This window comes from Oenanthe melanoleuca, chromosome 4, assembly GCF_029582105.1.
Source record: "Oenanthe melanoleuca isolate GR-GAL-2019-014 chromosome 4, OMel1.0, whole genome shotgun sequence".
Lineage (NCBI taxonomy): Eukaryota > Metazoa > Chordata > Aves > Passeriformes > Muscicapidae > Oenanthe > Oenanthe melanoleuca.
The window spans coordinates 19,123,187-19,147,711 of NC_079337.1; the positions used below are offsets into that span (position 1 = coordinate 19,123,187).

Consider the following 24,525-nt stretch of genomic DNA (forward strand, 5'->3'; position numbering starts at 1 on the left):
TGCTTCAGAGGCCAGGGCTGCTGACCAGTGCTTTCAGGGAACACTCACACTCTGGCTGAGATTTCCTAGAAGTATCAATCTCACCTCTGCTGCTTAGTGAGTCAGATCTCTTATTCAGAATCAGTAGGTGTTACTTAGAAGTCTTATCCACTGCGTCTAGATAAGGAGATTACTACTCTGGCATCCCTCTTTGTGCAGTTCTCTCACTCTTGTCCAGCAATTTGCTTGGATAGGTCTCTGACAGCCTCACCTATAAGGCATATTCAATTCTCTGTCTGTATAACAGGACTTACGGACATAACTAGGGACTCATCACTCTTCTCAGGACCTGTTTTCAGGAAGTTTCATTCTGGGATTTTGCTGAAGTGATTTTACAGCGGTCTCCGACATGCACTTGCAAAGAGTTTCATCCCCCGCAGGCAACAGTTTAAGAATGACCTCTTGAAAGTCAGGTGGTTGGTTGTGGGTTGTTGTGTGTTGGCCACTAGAAGTAAACAGAAAGTTTTTTTTTAATTAATAAATTTGTTTTCATTAACACTCCTGGGGATGGTAAGGCCTCCCTCCCCTACATGAAAAGAGTTACCCTGAAGCTGGCTTTTGAAGTCTTAGTCCTGAACTGTGTGTAGGTTGTTTTTTTCTTTATTCATCACCAGTTACAACATGTCAGCATCTTGTACATTTGCGCACGTTCTGAGAAAGCTAAATTTTTTTCACCAGGGGAGTCCAATCACAAAGCACAGTGATCCATTTGACCTTTAGCTTTTAGCACCCTTACGTTCCTTTCCCTTTTCCAGACCTTGCTGGCAAATGTCAGCGTGCTATAACATATCGGTTTAGGGATCTGTTTATGGCAGGTCCCACCCCTCACCCAAAGGTTTGAGGAGCTTTCCTATAAATAGCTGTGTTGGTCATAGCTTTGTATATGCTTGTGGGCTTCCATGATTGGTGTTTTATAGTAATCAGGCCTCTTAGCTCACAATTTGGGTATGAACACCAGTTTTGGAGGACTTCTGGCTTTTATGTTGAAGCTTTTTGTAAGAGGATTCACAATACAACTTTGCAATTCTTATGACATCAGGAAGTCAAATAGTTTTTTTGAAATCAGGGTGTCTTCTTTTTCCTTTGCCTCTTACTTTACTTCCTTGCTCTGCAAACTTATCCTTGTTATCACCCTCTGGTTTCAACTCTGACTAAAACAGCTATGTTGATTCGTAATGCTGAGGGCCTGGCTGCTGTTTTGAATCTGAAGATATGACAAGTCTTCCTTGATCTCAGGCCTCTTCTTTCACCAGGTTAACACCAAATGGGAAATTTTTCCCAATTTTGTTGAAAATTTTCTCTGTTGTTTTTTAGCTTCACGCACTGAATGTGAAATTTCTTGGGTTTACTCTATATATTGTCAAATAGTAATATTTTTGGAGTTTTGCATTTGTGTATGTCTTGCAACATTACACAATATTTTTTCTCAGTTAAAGTATTTGTCTTAAGATGCCATCTGGTACGTGTCACAGCTGTCATGTATTTCTAGTCACTTGGATTTTAGGAAAGCTCTAACCATATTGGATAGGCTGATGGGACACCTTCCACAGGTTTGCCCTACACAAATGCAGAGACTGAGCCCCTCATATTTCCTGTACTGTTATCTCTTTACCCACAAAAAAGTTTTCAAGATGTAACCTCACTACTTCTGTTGAAGTGAACAACGTGGAGACTGGTGACTGTACTACGTAGAGTATCAAGGAACGAGAACTTCTTGGTCCCTACTGCATGAACTAAAACAGGGGCAGTTAAAAAACAAAGGAGATTAAAACCTTCCTTTGCCTATGTTTGAGAAGTCATAGAATCATAGAATTGTTAAGATTGGAAAAGACCTTTAAGGGGTCACCAAGTCCAACCGTCAGGGTATCAGCACTGCCATGTTCACCCCTAAACCATGTCCTCAGGTGCCTTATCCACACATATTTTGAGCACTTCTAGGGATAGTGATTCTGCCATTTCCCTGGGAAAGTCTGTTCCAGTGCTTGACAGTGCTTAACATGAAGAAATTTTTCCTAGTATCTAAACTAAACCTCCTATAGTACAACTTGAGTTTTCTCTCATCCTGACACTTGTTACTTGGGAGAGGAGACTGACCTCTATGTCACTACACCCTTATTTCAGGCAGTTATAGAGAGGAATGAGAGCTCCCTGAGCCTCTTTTTCTCCAGGCTGAACACCACTAGCTCTCAAGTCATAGTTAGAAGCACCATTTTGGCTCAAGGTCAATTCCACTTCTGGAAATGAAGATGAAGTAATTCTGCTGTTTGCAGCACTTCCCTAAAAGCAGTGATTTCTTCAGGGAACAGACTCGTGCTTGCAGGCAGAGGACAGAGTTATGATGTTTTGTGTGCACAGCACCAGCAGCTATAACATTTCTGCTGTAGGATAGGAAGTACTTCTGGAAACGTAGAGGAAATTTACACCATCCGGGTTATTTTTTTCAGCCCACTATAAAATGATTAGCAGATTGAGGACCAGGGATATAAATTGGTTCATAGATCTTGCCATGTGTTGCTTTAATTTCTGTTTCTGTTCTTGGAAACGAAGGTAGTCGAAATTCAGTTGCACCAGATGAAAAGATTGATTTATTGTTCAGTTGGGGCCAATAATGGGAACTTTACAGAGGTTTCTGTGGCAATATTGTTTCATTCAAGTGGACCAAAGGCACTTAACTGAACTTTGGCAGTAACCTTGATCAAAGAGTCAGATTTCTCAAGAGGCTCTTTTTATCCTGATTTGAATATACTGCAGGTCACTGAGGCCTGTAAACCTACTGAGAGAAAGGCAAAACAATGTCCTGCAACCATCCTGTCTGTGATGCTGAACTTTTGACTTTCTAGTAGTTGCAGCTGGGGGAAAGTCAGCTTCACTATTAAGTCTTCCCTGCACATGATCAGTCATTGACAAATAAATGAACTTGGAATAGATTTTTAAGTGGAAAATCTAACATAAAAAAAGCTGGTTTACAGCCTTTCTCTTTTCTCTGCTAGAAAAATTTCATGTGTGAAGAGAAAGGTGGCTGGAACTTGGAGTGTGAGAAAATGCGAGTGCCTGTCCCTGGTTGTGTCTCTTTGTGAATGTCCATAGCTTCTGGCCAGTAAAGTAGAAGTGAAGTTTGATTATGAAAAACAGGCTGTACTGTGTAATACTTCCCTGTTATTGAGTGAAACACAGGACTCACAAAGGAGAAAAGATACATTTTTTTCTTTCTATGAAACAGCACTGTGAATAAAATATTGTGATTTTGTGTTCAATGTAAACATAAACTGTCCAAGTTTCTCATTTACCATTCTTGCAATGTTTCAGCTTAATGACGGTGGCAAGGCAGCCCAGGCACATGTGGGGATTGGTGATGTGGTTCTCACCATTGATGGGATAAGCACGGATGGGATGACTCATCTAGAAGCACAAAACAAGATCAAGGCATGTACAGGCAATTTGAACATGACTCTGCAAAGGTAAGACAGCTTTTTATTTATTTAAAGAGAATTGATCATCATCCTACCAGTGGTTTGGAGGATAAAAACGTGTAAGTGATTTGGCAAAGTCCATGGAGTTAAATGATAGTGATTGAAAGATATACTGCCACAGCCTGCAATATGTCTTGATTTACAGCATTTTAGAGAACTTATTAGGTGTTAATTATGTGGCTTGACAAAGACTTTTTCCAGCCTTATGTCACCCATTCTATTTCCTCTTCCTTTTGAGTTTCAGTTTTATTTAATTAATCTGTTTAAAAGCAGGTCTTATTAATGCTTTTTTCTCCTCCCCCATGTGACTGGGAGCGGGTTTTTTTTGGGGTCAAGTTGTACAGCACCATTCTTATTGGCTAACAGAATGATGGATTTAAATAGTTAACCCTTGAGTTAAATGGATGAAAATACTTCACAGAATCTGGGAGATGTTTCCACCATGTGATTTTCCACCGTGGTGATACTACTGTGTCACTAAGCAGCAGCCTCCCCTTGCTAATTGAAATGCCTGCTGTAGGAGTTAGACCTTGGCCCAGTCTCATTACTAAAACACAGAGTTTATTGAATCCCAGCATATCTCTGGTATAGCCTGGGGTTGTGTTTTGGGAATTGTTACAGGGAGGGAGCAGGATGCTCACATGTGGGTTATTAAACCTGAAGTGGAATAAGCAGCAGCGCAAGCAATAAATTCCTTCAATTCTCCAAAGCCTCCCAAGGCTAAATATTGTTTTTTGCTAGACAACTGCTATTTTGATTCAATGATGTGAGTGAACATATTGGAGAAGATTGACCTCTGAATCTATCACATAGGAAAAAGCATCTCTTCTTGTTTTCAAAGAAAACAGCAGCAGTTGTATGCCAGGATTTTTGTTCGTGCCTGCCTTCAGCTGTGCAGAGTTCCATGATGAGCACTGGTTGAGGTCCATAACATATCTCTTCACCAGTTATTGATTGCTTTTTATGGCAAATTATCCTTCCCTTAATGAAAGGACTCTGTCTTTCTGAGAGTTAATTGATATTAAAATAAAAAGAGATGATGAGGTTGCATATCTGACAAACTTCCATCTCCAGAGTGGTGATGCTTGTTCCCAGCCCTAAGTGACGTGTATTTGAATGATTGTATGAGTGCTTTCTTCTGTAAGAGGCTGCAGTTCAGCCCTGCTTGTTGTTTCTTGTTGTCCTGTGTCTTGCTGTCCTGTGCTTTGGTCCTTAGCTACCCTGACTAAGGGATTCCCTTTGCTCAATCTGAAGGAAGGAGTGTCTTGTGCTGTGGTTCATGCCTAGGGCATCTCCCTGAATGAAACGTGTAAAGGTGGCATTAGAAGTGTCTTGGTGAAAGACAGGCATTATACCAGCTCATTATACGAACTACATGTTATATCTAGTGTCATTTGCTTTTCTGACTCCCAAGGAAAGCAGCAGGTCACTTAAAAGTGCACTTTCCAGGACCCACTGAGTCACTGCAGCAGGCCGATGGGTTGTCCCACTTTCTCCTGTCACCATAATTGAATGGGCAGGGTTAATATCAGATATAGGAAAGTAATGGCAGGTGTGTCCCAGTCAGGTAATAACTTGTCTGAGGCTGCTTCTGGTTTGAAAATTAAATTAATCATGAGATGGCCTGATCCCCTGCTGTTCTCACCCTTCATACCTAGTGTAGCATCTGACTCACCACTGTTGGCTACCTGACAGCTGAAGACTAAGTCAGGCTCAGACTGAGAGATCAAAGGAATAGCCTTAGTCTTGGCATCTGGGGATGCAGCAGATGTCCTGTCTTGTGGCTCTGTTGCTTTGCAGTCTCATGGTCTTATCTGTTTTGAATTCTGCCTGTATCCCAAGAAACCAAAGGTGTAGACAGTGTTCTCCTGGTTCCTCTGCCCATGAAAATTTCCTTGCCCTGCTGTTTAACAGATCTGCTTTGGTTTTTTATTTGTTCTCTATTGCCTGGAAGAAGATGCTTCTTGAAGTCAGACTGACTCATGCTAACTGGAGATGCTGGCTGCCCATGGGGGAAGGGAGCTTGAGAGTATAAACAGGGTGGAAAGATAAGCCATTTTAATTTTGAGTGTTCTCCATAATTATATTCTTCTCTTCTTGTCTTTTCTCCCAAAATGAAACAGAAATAAATAAAATATTTTAAGCTGTTACTGTTCACATGCAAGATTAAGGAGATACTGTCAATGTGAAGCAAAGCTGGCCTTCAAAATATGGGTTGGTGCCATGGAATAGGAAAATCTAAGATGTATTTTATTTTGCTATTACTGCTTTTTATTTATCTTTTGTTTTTACACTTCTGAGATTTTATCTACTTTCACACAGTCTGCTGATAATTTGAACTACAATGCAAGGATGTTGAGGTTAGTTTTGAGAGTCCATCAATTCTTAGATTCTTCCCTGGTTTGCTGCTGCTTAAAAGAACACAATAGTTAGGAGTGTTACTTTGAGGATGTACTCCAGCACCCTAGCTTGCACAGTGGTCAGGGCATGGCAACACTTCACCTTTTAAAAGCTGCAAAGGAAATTTCTTTAGTCTTGGCAAAGGGAAGAGAAGAAATTCTTTATTATCAGATTCCTTATTATAAATATTTTAACTTGATAGTTAACATATTTAGGTTTTCACTTGGCTTCCTCTCTTCTTCATGTGCAAAGTAGAAAAAATAAAATTAAGAGAAATTAAACAGGGGGCAAGAAGTAGCTTGTCTGGGAGGTTGGAAGTGATACTTAAACTACTGCCTTCAAAACTTTTACTTACAGTAAAAGTATATTTATGTAGGTAGGATATGCATGTAGCCCTTGTGGAAAACCAGTTTAGATGTTTTGTAAATTGTAATTGAATGTTGGCAAGATGTTTGAAGGGCAGATAAAAGCTTCCCTTTGTTCTGCATGAGGCAATATCTCAGCTTTGTTTTTTGTGTGCCCTGGAAAGGAACTGGAGGTGCAGCTGCCGCAATTACTAGTCTACTTTGCTTAGAGGTTGCTCAAATGGAAATGGAAAAAATTGTGCTTTGCCAGCCCCATGTGCAGTAGTAGGTGCTTAACATTAGCATGTGTTGGCAAGTATTTTCAGGTGTATGGCTTTAAAATCAATAATTTCTGTAAACAAGTCTCATTGTTTAGCATAAAAGTTATATATTTTTTCCAGTTCTGAAATGAAATTTGAATGTAGATGTGTTATTTGGTCATTGTTCATATTATGTGACTGAAAAATATGGACTGTCTTTTTCTTCTGTTCTTTTTATTTTGTAACTTGTGATTTTAGCTTCTTGATAGATCTCCTCCACCGTCCAATTTTTGTTTCTATTCATCCTTCCCTGAGATCTTGCTCTTTTGCACCCCAATATTTTAATTTCATCTAAAGCCGTTCCAGTTTCCCATGAGGACAGATGGAAACCAGATGCTTGAGCTTTGGATATATTTTCAAGTTCAGTAACTGAGCATGGACTTTTATAAATAAATCTCTAAGCTGCTGAACAGCTAAAAGCCACCACCTATTTTTAAAATATTATTTCTGGGGACCGTTTCTGCAGACATTTGCCTTAATGATTCTTTGTGAGTGAGAAGGATAAAGAATTGTGGATTTCTACAGACAAATGAGATCATGATACCTGTGAAACTTCTGGGAGAAGTGTCAGCAATACAGAGATAAAAGTAAAACAGAAAAGATGGAAAGTCTTCAGCTCTGTTTTTCTTATAATGATAGAGAACATATTTACCTTTCTATTTAGTAAAACAGATACGCACAGGTATAGTTTGATTTGTAAAGGAATTTCTTTCACTCTGTCTATGAATTTACTAATTTAGGACAAAAGGCATTGAGATTGCTTGGCTTGGGAAGCAAAAGGAGGTTTCTCCAGGTTGTTTACTCCTCTCTTGCTATATTGCAGTGCTTTTTCTTTTGAGTGAAAAAGTTTTCTGAGTGCAGTAAGCTGGCAGTGAGCAGTTACTGCAGTTCTGATTCCAGCTCTTCAGTGGAAGAGGAGCGCAGCTTCTACAAAGCAATAGATGAATTTCATTGATGGCCCTGGGTTTGTTGGGTTTTTTTCCCCTAAACCTTTTTAAAGCATAGGGTTCTCAGAGTGTCATTGGTGAGGCTGAGATCTCCTGGGTATTTTTGATGTCCTACAGGACTTAGAGACAAAATTTAGATGAACCATAGGGCTGAGTTCTGCAGTTGGTAAACTCAAAAGCCATGACATTTGTTTTAGCTGCCTGCCTGAGTATGAATCTTTATCGTACTGTCCTCTCTTACCTTTTTGGTTTGTCTTTCAGGAAGCACGAAGTCTAGGCTTTTAGCTTAAGAGCAGCTGAAATTCTCATGATTTAAGATAGGGTAACAAGGAAAAAATGTTATAGATGAATTGAATTCTATTTTCTGAGATAATTTTTCAAGTTAACTGATCTGGAAAGGGTTTTCAGCAGTAAGACTAGCTTAGTATGCTTTTTTTCTTACTATTTTTTGTTTAATTTACAGGCTTCACTTTAGATGATGGTTAAAACTCATGTTTCAGTTCTATGAGTCATAGGTTCCTTGGGTGGGTATTTTGTTTCCTTAAACCATATATGGATGAGCTTGAAGAAAACTATGATAAGAATGCATTCTGAAGTCTTATTTTTCTCCCAACTTTGCTTGGAAGTTCAAAGGAGAGTTGCTGGGATGAAAATGGAAGGTTGCAGGGTAAAAAACAGAGTTCAGTGACTTGTACAAGATGATACCTACGCATCTGCCAGGAAAATGGGTGGGACTGAGGGCAAGTTAAGCAACAGTAATAGCAGTCTTTCTCACGTTGTGTACCTTAGAGTTTTACTGGGAATCTTTAGAGCTACCAAAGATTTGTAAAGGCTGTGCAGTTTCTTCAGGCTGCTGCAGTACCATGGGAACATAAATACAGTAGTAAATATAGATAGAGGACAATGGCAAGTGCCAAAGGCAGATTGCTCTTTACTGAAGTTAAAATATTTCCTTCAAATTTAAGTTTAAAGATGTTTTTTCACTTCTAATTTCAGGTACATTCCCCTCTGGCTCACATACAGTTAATACCACCTCAGGAAGTTGAAAATCAATCAAAGGGAGTTAAAGAAGAAACATTTAATGTGTTGCTTTTTTTTTTTTCATTTTATTTTTAGTTTGTTTGCCACCGGGGAAATGCAAAATATCACCTCTGAGTTGCAGCAATTGCAGCCATTTATTTTTGAAGTTTTGTCTGCATAACTGTATCATGGTGGGTTGAACCAAGGGTAGTCAGATTAGGGGGATATTTAAAAACATCACCTTCTTTAGTGTGAAAACGAAGAGGCCATCATCAAGAAAATGTCTCTCACAAACTGAGAGCCTGTAAGTTCAATTTGGGATAAATTTTCAAATTCCTACCCTTGTACTCCAAGTCCTTGATGGAATAAAGGTTGGTCAGGTTGCCTGGGAGAGTAGCTCATATTATAATCAGCAGAACCTGATAAAGAGTTGGGAAGGAGATAAATTGGGGCATCACTATTTGTAGTGAGTATTTGTGGTGGAGGTTTGCACCTGAGAGACCCTCATGAAAATGGAGGGAAGACAGTGTTGGATCTTAGACGTTCCCATCTGTTTGCAGTGGATGAAGTGGTGACTAAAGTACCTTAACTGGTAATCTTGCTTTTTTGCCTTAACCACTGAGAAACACCTGTGCCATTGCTTTATACAAACTATTGCATAGCAGAGATGTCTGACAAACACAGCAAAAAGTAATTCTGAATTTGTCTCTTAGTTTCTTAAAAATACTGCTTGTTCTCAGACAGAAGTAAAGTTGGAGTTCTTTTTGTAGTTTTTTGAGTAGCTTTACTGACCCTATTGATGTTTGTTTTCAAGCCCAAAAGCCTGCATATCTTTCAGATATGTTTGGATTAGCCTAAAAATAAGTGCTTATCACATGTTATTTTGTAGACTGCATTCTTTAATTCCTATATTTAAGATCAATATGAAAATACTTACCTTCCATTATAGTTCTGCTATAGGGATTAAAGCACTGATGTATAATGATGCTTTTAGAAAACAAAGATTAAATTGTTAAAGAAAAAATACAGTGCAAAAACCATGAGTTTTAAAGATGGCTTTACACAAGCAGATAATTAGAAAAGTAATAGCTTTGGCTTGGTGATTAGGTGTACAGTAGTTTAGAAGCTTATTTTCACTCTATTATAAAACTAAAATAATTCTGTATTCTGGTTTAGATCTGACACAATTGATTTCTGTTTGTGAAGACAGGAACAATGAAGGTTTATTCACATATGTTTTTCCTGAAATGGTGTAATTCAGTAGGAAGTATCTGGAAATTAGATAATCTCACTTGATCTTGGCTTGTGCTAGATGGACAGTGTGCCTCATTATGCAAGGTGAGGACAGGTTTGCACTGCTCTGCCTAATGGATGAAAGACATGATAATGGTGAATGACTGCTTGTGATTTAGAATAACTTTCTGAAATACCAATAGCTTTCTCCTGTCTTACAGAATTAAAAAGAGAAAAACTGAATTGAGGAGTATCTTTGTGGACAGCAGGAAATTGCTTAATGAACTCCACATTGTTCAGTTCATATGCTCTTGCTGTAAGCAAGAAATAACATTTGCAAGCTGAAATTTAATACAGAAAACATCTAGGCTGAGTGAGGTCATGACTAGTGTTACTACGAGTCTGACTGTTCTTTAACAGCATTTTCCAGCTTGCAAACTCCCTTTAAGTTAGTTTTAAGTTACTTTATATTCTGCATGTTGCAAAGCCTTCTCATTGCTGTTGAAGGGTGGAAGCACAATGTGAGGTATGTGCTCAAACACCCCCATATTAAAGAGATCTTTAGTAACAGATGCTTCTAAGGAATAGATTGAGTATATTTCCCAAACATTAAATATATGTATTTTAGGAATGTAGGAACACAGCTCAACTAACCTTCATTATGGAAATCTGAAAATCTCTCTTGAAAACCACAGGAGTTAATTTTGCTGACTATCAATATCTCTGTGATGTACAATAAAGCTTCTGCTTAAGAAGTACAAATGCCAGCTCCATACATGAGGGGAAAGGAATCTCCACTGACAGTGCAATGTTAAGTCAACCTTTCTGTGGTAATTGTATGCCAGGTGCTTTGGGCTATGCCACTGTTGTCAAGGGCTGTTGTTGCAGTATAAGTACAATCCAGGCACTTTTTACTTTTCAATATCTCATCGCACAGGAGATGCTGAAAGGCGTGTTGATTTCTGGGGATGAGGAGGAAGGGGCATTGGTCTGGGGTTCAATTTGGGTTTATTTTAGAGAAGGGCAGAAATGGAGCTATGGGATAGTCAGGTTTTGCAGACTGATAGGAAACCAATGTTGTTTGCTCTTAGTGTGATTTCCTGGCTAAGTCCTGCTTTTTAGTTTTTCTGAGGAAAAGGTTCATAGCTGTGTTTCAGGAAGCTCTTTGGGTTACTGCTTTCCTCCCATTTATAAATAATCCCCAGGGGGGAGTGCAGGTTTATTTTTTTTCTTTAATGAGTTACAGAAAACCATCAGAAAAGTGATGTTCTTAGGTTTTTGTTATATTTTGTTTCATTTGAAGTGATTTTAATGAAGTACTATTCTCCAGGAGGCCTTTGATGCAATTCTGGCTTTCATTTCCTTATTTTCTAATGGACTTTCATGGTATTCATGGTGACAGTCACCAATATCGCATAAGCACTGCAGCATAATGTAGAAAAACATTTTTTGTTCCTGTAGTAATATTTCCTGTTGCAGGCAGCAGCTGATTACAGCTATTTTAAAATGCTATATTATATGCAAAATGTTTTCCATTACTGATCCTACTATATCAGGTGAGTTTTTATTTGTCAGAACTGATGTAGTGGTTAAGCATAGGTTTTAAATTTTTAGTTCCATTTCTGCTTTTGCAGCAGACTTGGCTGGGCTTTAATGTTTGATTTCCTAAAACTAGGCATTTCCTCTTAAGCAGATAACCTTTATCTGCCTTTCACATAGTCACATCTGATCTTACTTGATAGCCATCAAGGCTCTGAGGGCTTCAGCTTCAGTAAAGAATGCTAAGAAAAATAAAATATCATGATGATATATTTGGCATGACTATTACCAGCCATTTTTGCTTAGTTCCTTATGAAATAAAGTTTGTGTTCTTCCCTCAAATATTCTCTTGTTAAGAGCCCTGTAGGCAAACACTGCCTGTTGCAGTTCTTTTTAGATTTTATTGATGATGTAGATCTACTTTCAACTGTTAAATAATATTTTGGTTTTGGAATGCACACAGGTTTCATTTCCCAAAGTAAAGTTTCCCAAAGAAATAAAACTAGAGGAAAGGTGTGCACCTGAGTGTTCTGATGAAACACTGTAGAGTTCCATAGCCCAGTAAAATAGACCTGAGATTTTCATCTTCTGATGCTGCAGTCAGTTCAGTATTAGAAGTGCAATCCAGCTTTGCCTGGTGATTGAATAGCAAAGAGCTGTGTGTAAATTGGTGTGTTTTGCTTTTTTCACATCCCCACTGCCTCACATTTTCCGGTGGGGTGTGTTTTGGCCTGCCACTGAATGGGATGTGTTTCAGTGGATGTGTTCTGGACTGAGCACTCAGCCTGAAAAATAACAGGAGAATTAAAAACCTCATGGACTGCTTTGTCTGTGTATTGTATTGGTGAACCTGCTGGTCTGGTATCCAGTCCTGCTGTGGCTGCTTTCTGATGACTCAGGGTGAGGGGGGAGTGAGAACTAATCCATGCCTTGGAACGCCTGCATGGTGAGAACCTGGGCACTTACACAAGACATGTGGGTTTGATTACCATAAACACTTGTAACTAATAATTAATCTGGGGTCTTATAGGCGTTGTTTCATGTGTCTATCAACATAACTCTCATCCCAGACAGGCTAACAACATCAAGGTGTTTTTGCTGTATGTAAATAAAAAATACTTTCTCACACTGATTTTTTTTTTTTTTTTTTTTTTTTCCCCCAATTGCACTTACCCTGTGCATCAAAGTTGGAGGAATCCCCACTTTTACCTCATCCACAGTGAGTTGTTCAGGCAGAAAGTAAGACAGTGTTCTTTACTTATTTCTGTTCACTCCCTCTGCTTTTGACAGGGTCTGCACCAGATATAATCCTTTGTCATCTTTGTGGTTTGAGACTTCAGACAGGAAATCATCTGACACTTCAGTTTAGTCACAGCGGAATCCTTATTCCCACCAGTACAAAAAAAAAAAAAAGGTCCTTTGTCTTTTCAGTTGGTCTTGTGCACATTCTTTCATTCACGGAGATGCAGCAATTTCTGGCCTTGAAAGGACTTTGGCTCCCTGCTGGGGCAGAGGCCCAGAGGACATAATTTCCTCCTGACCTCACAGTGCTGCTGGTGGAGTCCTGTGTTGGAGCCTCTGCCCAAAAAATGCTCAGAAAGGAAACTTTCTCTTCCTTCCTGTGATGAGTAAGATTGTTTTAGAGACCCTATCTCAACTTCATAAAAATTGTGAACTGCCCTTTTAACCTGATGTGTTTGTTTGGTGTTTGTGGCACAATGCTCCTCTGTCTTGCATGTGACCTGACACCACTGGCTGCTGCGGGAGATGTCAGATCCTTGCTCTCCCCAGCCCCAAGGCAACTAATCAATACAACGGAAATGTTCCTTCCAGTTTCAGGGAGCTCTAAGAAGGGGGAATTGGGATGCTAGGACAAGAGAAGCAGGGAAGCAATTGTCAGTAAGAATATTATGTTTCAAAGAATTAGAGATCTTTCAAGTAGCGACCGCATAACTTTTAGCAGAAGTGGCACATCTGCGGCTCAGTGATGTTAGGGTTGGATCATTGCACTGAATGAGATCTCTTCTGCAAGGTTAAGAGATGACAAAAACTTCTGGCCCATGGGAATTTACCAACAAAACAAGTAGCAGAAAATTTATAGAAATGCAATGAAAAAAAAGTCACTGAAATATCTCAAGAACACTTTAGGTAATAATTTGTCCACTTAAAAATCTGGGCAATTTTCCTCACTTGCTTAGATTCTCAAAAAGGAAACTCATAAATACAGTGAGAGACTTGTGACCACTTGAACCAGAACTGAACCTGGATTGATTTGTTTGTTTTTACTTAGTGATATCTACTTATCTTATAAATAGAGTAAATTTTTCTTGTTCTTGAATATTTTCTTGGTTTAGGCTTAATTACACTTGATGGTAACAGGGTTTGGCTCTTACTTTGTAAAACATTGGTGCATGTTAAGCTTTAGCTTTTTTCCAGCATTCCTGTGGTTGTTTTAGCTGAGAAGAGTTTGTCTGTTAACATGAAATCTGCAAATCATTTCAATCTCTCTTACATTTAAATTTACAACAGATTTATATCCTTTCATATTTTGGAATCTTTGATATTCTTAATGCCTTGAACGTCTAAGTTTATGATGTCTGCTGAGTATTTTCTCCCACGGTTTTGGCAAGTCTCAATTTCCTCACATTTCTAACTCTTGCCAAGATACAATTTGAGTATAACTTGGAAAACCCCAACAAAACAAACAACAAAGCCCCGTGAAAATTTGATGTCATTTTTATGTGGGTGTGGCTGAGGACAAAATCTTCCAAAATAAAATAAATGTGCAGTGAAAGGTTATAAGCTGTTGTCTGAGACACACACGTTATGGAATCTATGTCAGCAGCTGAGACTGGTTTGAAGCTGACTTTTGATGTTGCTTTCTGTTTGAAATAGTCTTTACCAAACAGTTAAATGGATTTTTCTGAGTGGCAGTTATTTTGGGGAGGGTTGCTTCTTTGGCCTAATCTGGTGTTCTGTAACCTGTGACTGGATACTGCTCTGTAAGAGAGACCATCTTGGCAAAAAGGAATGGATTATAGAAGTAATGTGAGTTTCATTGTAGGGGGGAAAGGACTTTTTAACACACAATGTCTTTTGGAGGGAAAACAACCAAACCTAGCATAGTCAGTCCTATTGACTATATAGTACCCCTTTTAGCTCCTAAGCTTCTATGCAAGAAATGGAATGTAGTATACATTCTTAAAATGTATTACAGAGTTTAGGAAGCCAAAGTTTTAATGAGGACAGTGACTTCAGAGGTAACTAATGCTGCTTGATTGCTAACAGATTATTTTTCCTTTACATACAAAGCCCCTTCACATGAGCAGACTATAAGCCTCAGTGACACATGGAGTCACTAAAATACACGTACTGGGCTAAATATAATGTATAACAGGTTGTGCAAGTACAGAAAAGTGTAATATTTTCCGCTCATGGCCTCTCAAGTACTGAAATTTTTAAGTGTGCCTGTTGTCAATACTGATCTTGGAGACGATTGACCAAAAGCCTTGCCAGTTATCTCCTTTCCAAGTCTTGGAAGGAAGGTGATGACTGGACAAGTCAGTCATTTTCCACAAAATCTTCTTAACTCATAAGTGACTGCTCCAATGACCTGATAATTAAGTGCATGCTGAACTAATACTTTTGTGTTTCATCTCTTGGAGCTGCCTATCAAGGAGTGAAGTTGAATAACTTAATTATGTAGAGAGTATGTTATGGGATTCTTGTATCTTTCACACTTGGCTGAAGGGAGCTGTCCTGGAGAGGGAAGCTCCTAGTGCAGTTTGAGCAAGTGGGAGCAAGGGCAGATTGAAGTTTCACTTGTGGCAGGGCTGCTAGACTCAAAGTGGCACATTGGGATAAAATCAAGTTTCAGCACAACTCAGGTAAACAGCACTGTCGTTAAACAACAACAACAAAGGAAAAAAGAAGAAAAATCAATATTAAATCTCAGATACCATATGGAAGGTACTTTGGCAGGAAATGGAACTAGGGTGAAGAGAATTAGATGCATTAGATGTCTCATGTAAGTGGCACTTCATAGCCACTTTTGTGAAAAGCTCTTAGGTTGAGTTTTATTTAGGATCCAGATAAATTTCAGAATATCTAATGTCAATTAATAAAGTGTGAGTCACTCTATTTTTTTATTTTAGTCAGAAAGAAATGATCCTTATTTACATTAGCCACTAAAGCTAGCTATTTTTCTGGTGCGCCATGAAGTTGTTGCTTACAAGTCCTATGGTATGCAACACGTAGAGGTGAGTGAAGGTAACATGCCAGTGCTTAAATTAATACTATATCAATTCAATGGATTGTTCATAGTTTTAAAGCTGGTGACTGGTGTGGGAGAAATCATGAACTCAATGATTTAATCTAGTAGATTTATCTTGGTGGGAAGGATGGATTCATAACTTACATGTCTGTTAGTTTTTATACTAGAAAGGACAAATGTATTTTGCGATAAAATATGGTTGTAAAGTTTCGAATTCCTCTTGATGTGGAGGAAACAAAGGTTCTTTTTTAATGAGAAGGACTTAATCTGCTATAAAAGATAATGAACCTTGAGGCATTTACCAGTCTTCATGTAGTAACATAATACCATGCAGGGCTGAACCTGAGCTGTTTTCTGCTATTAACACGTAATTAGCAGACAGAGCACATTGTTGATCTAGATCTGACTAAAGGACACTGTGAAACTATTCCTTCTGCTTGCCTTTTCTTTGCAGAAGAAAGATGTAAAAAGTTGTAAATTGTTTGCAGCTTTTTCTGAGGATGTACTCTTAAGTCAAATTTTTATTTTAAAATTACATCTTTCATTTTGATCATTATTTTGATCATAACAGTTTTCTTGGTTGAGGTGGGTTTCTTTTTTGCCTCCCATACATTAGCACTAGAGAATGACATTTTGTTAATAATAGCTGCACACTGTGGGTAAGGCCAAAAGGAAGTATGAGGGCAAGCTGGAATATTGCAAACATTAGATATTTACTCTTGACTACCCTCTTCATTGTATAATTCTCCCCAATGATTTTATTCCTGAAGAATGTGAGGAATTCATCTGATTCTTCTCATGATGCACCATGTTCCTGCTGTTTGGTTTTGTATTTTTTAAACTCCATGGAAAACTTGTCTCATTATTAGTCACTGAATTAAATTACCTCTTGACATTTTCAGCATTTTTTTCCTGCATGTCTGTCAGTCTGAGTGGGGTTTGTTTGTTTGTGATGCTTTTGTTTGTTTGCTTTAAGTTGCTCTTCCTAAAGACGATCTGTCAGACATAGCTGCCACATGTGTAAGTGAGTAAAAAAGGAAATAAGAGATACAGAGCATGTCCTTAATGGTCTAATGCTATTGCCTGCCTTATCACTGTAGATTGCCAATGATCGGGCAGGGAGGCAAAAGGGAAAACTGGTAGAAATTGGCAGCAACTGGCAAAATTGGGTGGGACACAGGTGATCAAATTTCTGTAATGGTAGATACAAAAGTCTTTCAATGTGAGATTAGAGAGCTCTTGTAGTCAGTGTAGTCAGTCATTTCAAACTCTCTGTGCTTCTTGGACTGGTCAAGCCTGTAAGAAGGGCTTGGTTAGGCAAGGACCAGCCCTGGTGAGGGCTCTTCAAAAATCAGGCTTTGTGCATGTGGCTGCTGGAGCGAGGATGACTGAGGGATATCACTTACAGAGACCAGAGGGTGATTGGCACTACTTCTTTGGTTTCCAAACCATGGTAACCCAAACTTTGTGTAAACACACAGAATATTTTTTAGGACTGTGTAGAAATGTTTCCTCGTTTTTGCAAAAGACTGCAGAAATCTTAAGTCCTTCACAAGTCAGTGATTTATTTTTCTGCTTGTTCATGGATGTTTCCTCTTGAAGATAGCAGTTGGGCCAAGAAAAATTGTATTGGTCACTGGTCTGCTTAACATAAATGTGTTATTAAGAGATGTCTGTACAGTTGAGCTTTTCATCTTTATCCAAAGAGATCACTCAAGAAGTGCACTTTCCATGCCTAAAAATTCTTGTAGGAAGCAGCTGAGACCCATGACTTTTTTTCCCATGAGTAAATGCCTTTAGGTAGTAGAATGTGAAGTTGCACTTCTCCCCATGGCTTGCCAAGACAATATCTTTTACTAAAACAGCATCCATATAAAAGTAATTTGCATGATCAAATTAGCCTCCAACTGTTTATAACTAATATTTTCTGCAGTCAGTGAGCCAATGCTTTCAAAGCTCTTATGTTTCAGGTAAATAATTAAAATATTCTCCTCATAACTGCTCTCAAATAACAGATTTATTTTGTTAGCATTGAAACAATGTGTAGGTTCTTCTGTGTGATTGGTGGGCATTTGCCATTCACGCTCTCAAGTAAAACCCTTATACTGATTTCTCATTTAACCCATGCAACACCTTTTTGAAAGTGAGGGGCTTGTTAGCTGGCATGTAAATTGTGATGCCATTGACCTTGCATATTTATTTTAAGCTGTGTATGTAATTATTTAGTGAAAGACCTAAAGAAACAATCTGAAGTTGGCCACAGTTTATCTTCACTTCTTAAAATAACACTCATACCTCAGTGGCATGATCTTTGGTGACATTTTAATTCTATTGGCACAATTTGAAATAGCCAGCTGGGACATCACAGGCAGACATCTGCCTTTCAGATACCATCTAAATGCTAAGCTTTTGAGTAGCAAAATAATGCATTTATATATAGATTAAACACACAGTAATCAGAAGAGCCTTGCAACACGTGTCAGTAATTGTGAAAAGCTGCATCAGAACAATACAGCTGTTAAAACTGCTTCATGCCCCAGATTACATGTATTTGGTCCAGATTATTCATGGATATATCTGTGTGCTTTTGAGGGGAATACAGAGTAATTTGGGATGCACTCATTTGCTGAAACCAATCCTTGATTATATTTTAAGAGAGTGCATGATATAAGGAGGGTCATAGACATGTGAAAATCATCTAACACCATTCTTGCACAGCGAGCAAACACCACTGTAACCAAGTTGTATGGTGCTTGTGTGTCTAATATGCTCAGTGCTGCTGCCTCCCTTCAGGCTTTAGCTGGACCTGCAAAACACACAGTGCTGCTACAGAAATACCTTATCATAGAATGTCTGGGCTTGGAAAGGATCTTAAAGATCTGGCTCCAAGCCCCCTCTCCTGGGCATGAATGCCTGTCACTTAGACCAGGTTACTTGGAGTGCTAGCCAACCTGGACTTGAACACTTGAACACTTCCAAGGGTGGGGCATCCACAACCTCTCTTGGCAACCTATTCCAGTGCCTCACCACTTGCACAGTAAAGAATTTTTCCTTATATCCAGTCTAAAAGTAGTCTCTTTCAGTTTAAGGCCATTACCTTTCTAAACAGTTCCTCACCATTTTTCTAGTAGGCTTCCTTTAGATATTGAAAGGCTGCTGTAAGTTCCCTCTGGAGCCTTCTCCAGGTTGACTAACACAGTTCTCTCAGCCTTCTCTCATAGGAGAGGTGCTCCATCCCTCTGATATCTTGGTGTCCCTCCTCTGGACCCGTTCCATCAGGTCTGTGTCCTTCCTGTGCTGGACCCCAGAGCTGCTGCAGCCCTGCAGTGGGGTCTCACCAGAGCAGAGCAGAGGGGCAGAATCTCCTCCCTGCCCTGCTGCCCACACTGCTCTGGATGAAGCCCAGGACACGTTTGGCTCTCTGGGCTGTCAGCACACACTGCTGGATCATGTCCAGCTTAACATGGGAGCAAACCAGTTACAAAATGGAGACAAGAATGCCAGGAGTGCTCTACCCTCTGCTTTCATCCCAGTGTGCAGCTATGAAAACAATTTGTAGTAACAGCTAATGTTATTCTGTGCCTGTTGCTGAGACACGTTTTGCGCCAGTTAGTGTTCGGAGACTGGAGCATGAAGTTGAAGAAATTCTTTCTCTGTGATGGAAACCAGTCTTGTCATCATTGTTGTAATCATGCTGCCTTGTGTCTTGTTTTTCCCTTGGGGTTTTTATTAGAGAAAATTTTCAGCAGCCTCTGACTCAGCTGCAGAAAGTTATGTCCTACAAAGGGAGACCAAGAGCAAAGCTGTCAAGATCTCAAACTAGGAAATACAAGGGAAGCCTGTATTGGTGTGGGGAGCTTTGCTTTGGAAGTCTGGTGTGCTTTGTGTGCACTGTAATTTCCTAAGGAATGCGACAACATAGTCTGGCTTTCACTGTGCTACTAATTTACAAAGACCCTGATTAAAAGCTTCCTGAGAATTGCATAACCGTACTGTTTGCAGTGCTTTGGGACACTGATCTTTTATTTTTGTTTCTTCTCTATACTAGTTATGTAAGGATAAGTGTTTTTAGAAAGATCTCAGAAATTCAATAAAACAATGACTCTCTGTAAATGTTAGGCAAAGTTTTCTTGCTGCTGCTTGAGCATCCAATGCTAGGGTTAAGTGAGATGTCCATCAGATTCAACAGTTTAGTGAGACTGCCAGAAAGACAGTGAGCTTGAAGAAATTTGACCCAGGTCCAAAAGTTTTCTGATCAAAAAGTTTTTAAAGTCCTGTTGGCTTACTTGCCAGAACCTGGAGTAGCCTTGGGATTTTGCAGTTGCTCTGCAGTAATGCGTCAGCAGTGGTGCTTCCTGTACTCGTGGCCAAGTCCAGATAAATGGAAAAGCTTGCATTTTGAAAAGTTTAAGCATGTCTTAAAATATTACTCTCCTTACCTTTGAATTTGAATGGCATGTGAATATATTTGAGAGACACACTTTTGTCCCCTCTTTCAGAAAAGGGGGTGGGGTGGGGGGCTGTATTTGGTGTTATGGATTGTGAGACATGGTTGATGGCATTTATTTAAAATCTTCTGAAAATTGACCTAACACTGGGATAACTGGGACAACATTCAACATTAAGAATGGAAAAGGAGTGATTTTCACTGTGTTCTCTACTATAGGTTCTTTGTAGGTCAAAATCTGATAAAGTACGGGTAGCTTACCTGACCTAAAGATGCCCAAGTTCATTTTATCTCAGTCAACTGTGTAATCTCTGTCGTTTTTTCCTTTGTAAACATTCATCTCATTATTTGGGTGCCACGAATGATGCTTGTCTCTATTTACACTTTTGTTTTCCAAATGCAGAGTATGCCCTACACCTGTTGCTTTCCTTTGAAAAACACATCTCTCCAACATGCATGGTTTATGATACTAACTTGCAGGCATTCTTTAATTATAAAAGGATATGTGGTGATCTGTCAGGGGACAGTTGTCTCTAAATGGATTAAAAGAAGCTTACATGGTTTAAATATGGGCTATGCCCTTCATATGCTGAAAATAGTTCAAGTTAGCTTGAACTGGCTGCATAGTGTATTTAGTACCCATGCAGGTAACTGGTTATTTTCTTAAGCTCAGATAGTTAATTTTGCACCTCTGTCTATGTGGGATGTAAAGAACAGGAAAAAACCCCTTAGACAAGTAAGTGAACTGCCAAGTATTGTTCCCAAGCTTCAGCCCACAGGAAAAAATGAGACACCAGTTAAATAAAACCTGTCCTCTGCCATGCAAGTTCTCAGCTGTTGAGAATCAAAATTTTAGTGTCCTGACTCATCAACCCTTCCCACCTTCCTCTAGTGAACAGTAAAATGGGAATAAATTAATGATTGTCTGTTTGGAAAATAAATGTCTTCCTGAAAGATAGAGATAGTGTCATGAAAGCATAATAGCATAAGAAAGATGGGGAATTTGGTAATGCTGGGAAAAGCAGACAAGTTTTCAGGTATAAAGTATTTTCTAGAGGTCTGAAAAACTGTTAAAGACAAATTGAGTAGCACCACTGTGAGTTAAACTAAGTATGTATCTTACTCCACCTCATATAAAAGTAAGATGTAGCTGCAGAGTTGAGTGTCCACGTAAGAGCTGAATTTCACAGCTGCACTGTTTTAAGGGCTTTTTTCCACACAATTTTTTTGAATAATTACTGCTTTTGAAAAATTCCAGGATATTGTCAGTAGAAAGTCATGTCTGTGGCACAAAACCCTATGAGGTAATACAAACACATACTGTGCCTGTCAAATATTACTCACTTACTTTGGCTATGAGGCAAGATGAAAGTAATGTTTGCAGCATTGTGACAGTTCTCAACAGGCTTTGTGACCATCAGATGTTTTCCATCAGTGATTAGTTGCCCACAAAAGCAACTTAATTGCTTCATATACTGTAAGTGTGCTGTGACTGTTACCCCTAAGTATTTTGTGCTGAGAAGGATGAAAGTTTTTTTTTTGTTTTTGTTTTTTTTTTTTTTTTGTTTTTTTTTTTTTTTTTTGTTTTTTTTTTTTTTGTTGTTTTTTTTGGGTTTTTTTTGTTTGTTTGTTTGTTTTTGCTTTTGGTTTTTTTTTTTTTTTTTTTTCAAAAACTGGATGGTGGGAAAGGAAAACTTCATAGTTAGCTGGATCAGTTGGAGTCAGATTGGCTTATTAATTTTTCTCTTCTCGCATAGCTGCTGTTGCAAACAGCAGAAGAATTACAGGACTTTGCTTTATGCACTTTTTCTTAATAATTGGTTCCTTGGCCAATTTATTGACTACAGAAATGAACTGTTAAAGGTCTCTGCTGCTTTCCAATCTTTCTTGCTTAGATTTTGCAGAAAACAGAATAATTTCCAGCTGCAGCTCATAGTGTGACAGTTGATCTTTGATTTTTCTTTCCCTTGAAAGTGTGGTGAGACCTGTTGGCCAGGTTAACTTGAGGTCAAAATATATGTAAACCAACAGACTGAAGTTGTTAAATTTCTAGAACTATCCTAGACGGCTATGTTGAGACATTAATAGCTTTTCATAGTATGTTAGACCTGTAATACATGCTGCTAAGCCAGTGACCTTAAATATATAACCATATAAACAATACATGGAAATGGTAAAGTGGAAGAAAAGCAAGGCTCTGTAGTGGAGAAGTTAACAGCTTCTGGCAAGTGCGTGCTCATTAAATTGATACAGTAATAATTCTGGCATGTGGTTTATAGTGCTTCAGCTCTGCTGCCCACATCCAGTGCCACCTGTGGTGGTTTTCCCTTAGGGGATGGCCTGTGGGAGCCCCCCAGACATCTGCTGCAATGAGGACTTGTTCAGGTATGTGCTGGCTGCAGAGTCCCTGTGGTGGAAAGGCCCCTGGCAGCCTTAGTGGCTCTTTGCCACTCAGGTCCTGTGCTTGTCAAGGATGAGGATTCATCCACTGCTGGTGGGGTGACATGGGAACAAAGAGAGGGGTGTCTGAGAGCCTGAGTGGGAAAGAAAGTTGGCTGGTTTGCTGGTGCATCCCACTGAGAAGTCAGACAAAAGCTTAATGACATTTCCTATTAATGGGAAATAACTGAACCCATAGCATGTCCTATTAAAACTTATCCTTTTAAATAGATTTATTGTCATGTTTCTTTGTTGGTGACTACTGCTATGTCCATGGCTTTTCTGGTGTGGTCCCAGGCTCAGTGATTTTCCTGACAGCCATGCAGTTGTGGTAGGCTCTCCACATGTTCCCATATTGTAGTTGGGATGATGGCACAGCTTGAAACACCACCCTTGTGTCACCTGAAGTCAGTAAGAAGCAGGAGTGTTAGGGCAGCCAGGATTTTGCCAGACTTTGGGACAGTACTTTTGGAGTCTAGGTCACCACTTCCTGTGCTGATGACCTAGTCAAGGACAGGGCTCTTCTTTGCTGTTTCTGCCTGACACCTTAGAAACAGTTTTCATCCCATTTGGCTAACTACACTTCTACTGTCCTTCTCAGACTTCCTGGAAGTAATGAATGGGTGAACTGCTTTGTAGAGGATAGGTGTGTTTAGCCCCCAGAAGAAGTAAAATACCATCTAATGGTTCTCTAAATTGCCAGATTCTTCATTTGAGAAAAAATGTTCATTCCCACACACACACATAAGGGAAAAAAATAAAAATACCAAATAAGGACATGCTGGGGATTGGGGAGCTGTTTGTGGTGAATTTCCAGTTAAAATAGATATGACTGCACTTCTGAGCTTATTTGGGCTATGTTTTAAACAAAGGAGGTAATTTAAACATTAGTCACCATATTGTGGAAAGCACTGGAAAAACTAATTCAGTGCTTAGTTTTGAATCTTTTAAATTATTACTTTGGCTTCAGTCTGTCATCAAATCTATGTGAAGCTGAGCCCTTTTTGGTTTTTAAGGGTTTTGGAGGACTGACTGGATCTGTGAGTTATTAAGACCTATGCTTTTCTTTAAGATGTCTGTTTAAGGTGTCTTGCTATGTTAAAATTGCTATCTAATAAGCACTGATAAAGAAAATCAAATGTATAAAGTATGGTTTATTATAAAACAACTATATCTGGTCTTCTCTTGTCACTTGCACTTAGCTGTTATGTCAGTACCATTACTTAGCAAGACAGCTTTAGGAAGGCTTAAAGGAAAGAAAGAAATAGTTATAGCAAGGCAAAACTAATAGAAATCATCTTTAATTAATTAGACATTAATTAGATTATTTAGGCATGCTGAGCTACCACTTGTATCTAGGCTGCTTTATGACTTTTCTAGGACAACTGGCAGCAATCTGCCATACAGGATTGTAAGGCATTGGCCCTACTTGGTACTGGGGATGCTTTACCTGTTTGGGCTTCAGTCAGGGGAGTCATGGGCAGGTGTGGACAGATGTGCCCTCCCAGTTCAGGGCTGACAATAACATAGGAATTCCATGTTGCTAAACTTTCTGCCTTCATGGAAGCAAAAACCCATGTTTTTTAAAGCTTCTGACAGAAGGTAAGTGAGATAAATTCTGTGGTATTTTTTCCTTGGCTTTTTGTTTGGTTTTTGGTTTTGCTGTAATAGAATAAAATATTATCTGCCTGCACTTAAATTCTCTTTACAAATGTATTGGTAGGGCTGCCACAGACCACAGGAATGAGACTATGAGGAGTAGTTGTCTTTGGGAGGTCTTAAAAACAACTAAACCTTTGTGGGTAGGAATACCAAAGCAGAGGGCAGCTTTTTTCTTTCCTAAAATATCAGCACTGTTTATTTTAACACATAATGATGAAATCACAAACCTTACTTAAATTTAAGAGGAGAGACCTAAATTTGATTTGGCCAACTATCAAGCAGTTACTAAAGCAAGAACATAGTTTTTCTTTCTTTTACCTGACTTAGTGCTTCACTGTACCCTGGTGTGCTGAGGGGTGCACACTGTGAAGATGTGAAGGTATTGTATAATG

The 24,525-nt window shown here is 39.0% G+C and overlaps 1 protein-coding gene across 2 annotated transcripts in view; it reads left to right on the forward strand.

Annotated features, from left to right (window-relative positions):
* The window catches only part of PDLIM5 (PDZ and LIM domain 5), a 75,552-nt gene that overhangs the window by 36,426 nt on the left and 14,601 nt on the right, over positions 1-24,525 (forward strand). For both annotated transcript variants that reach the window (XM_056490453.1, XM_056490454.1), the window contains exon 3: positions 3,346-3,497. In XM_056490453.1, coding sequence (XP_056346428.1) covers positions 3,346-3,497 — 152 coding nt within the window. The remainder of the gene's footprint in view (positions 1-3,345; positions 3,498-24,525) is intronic.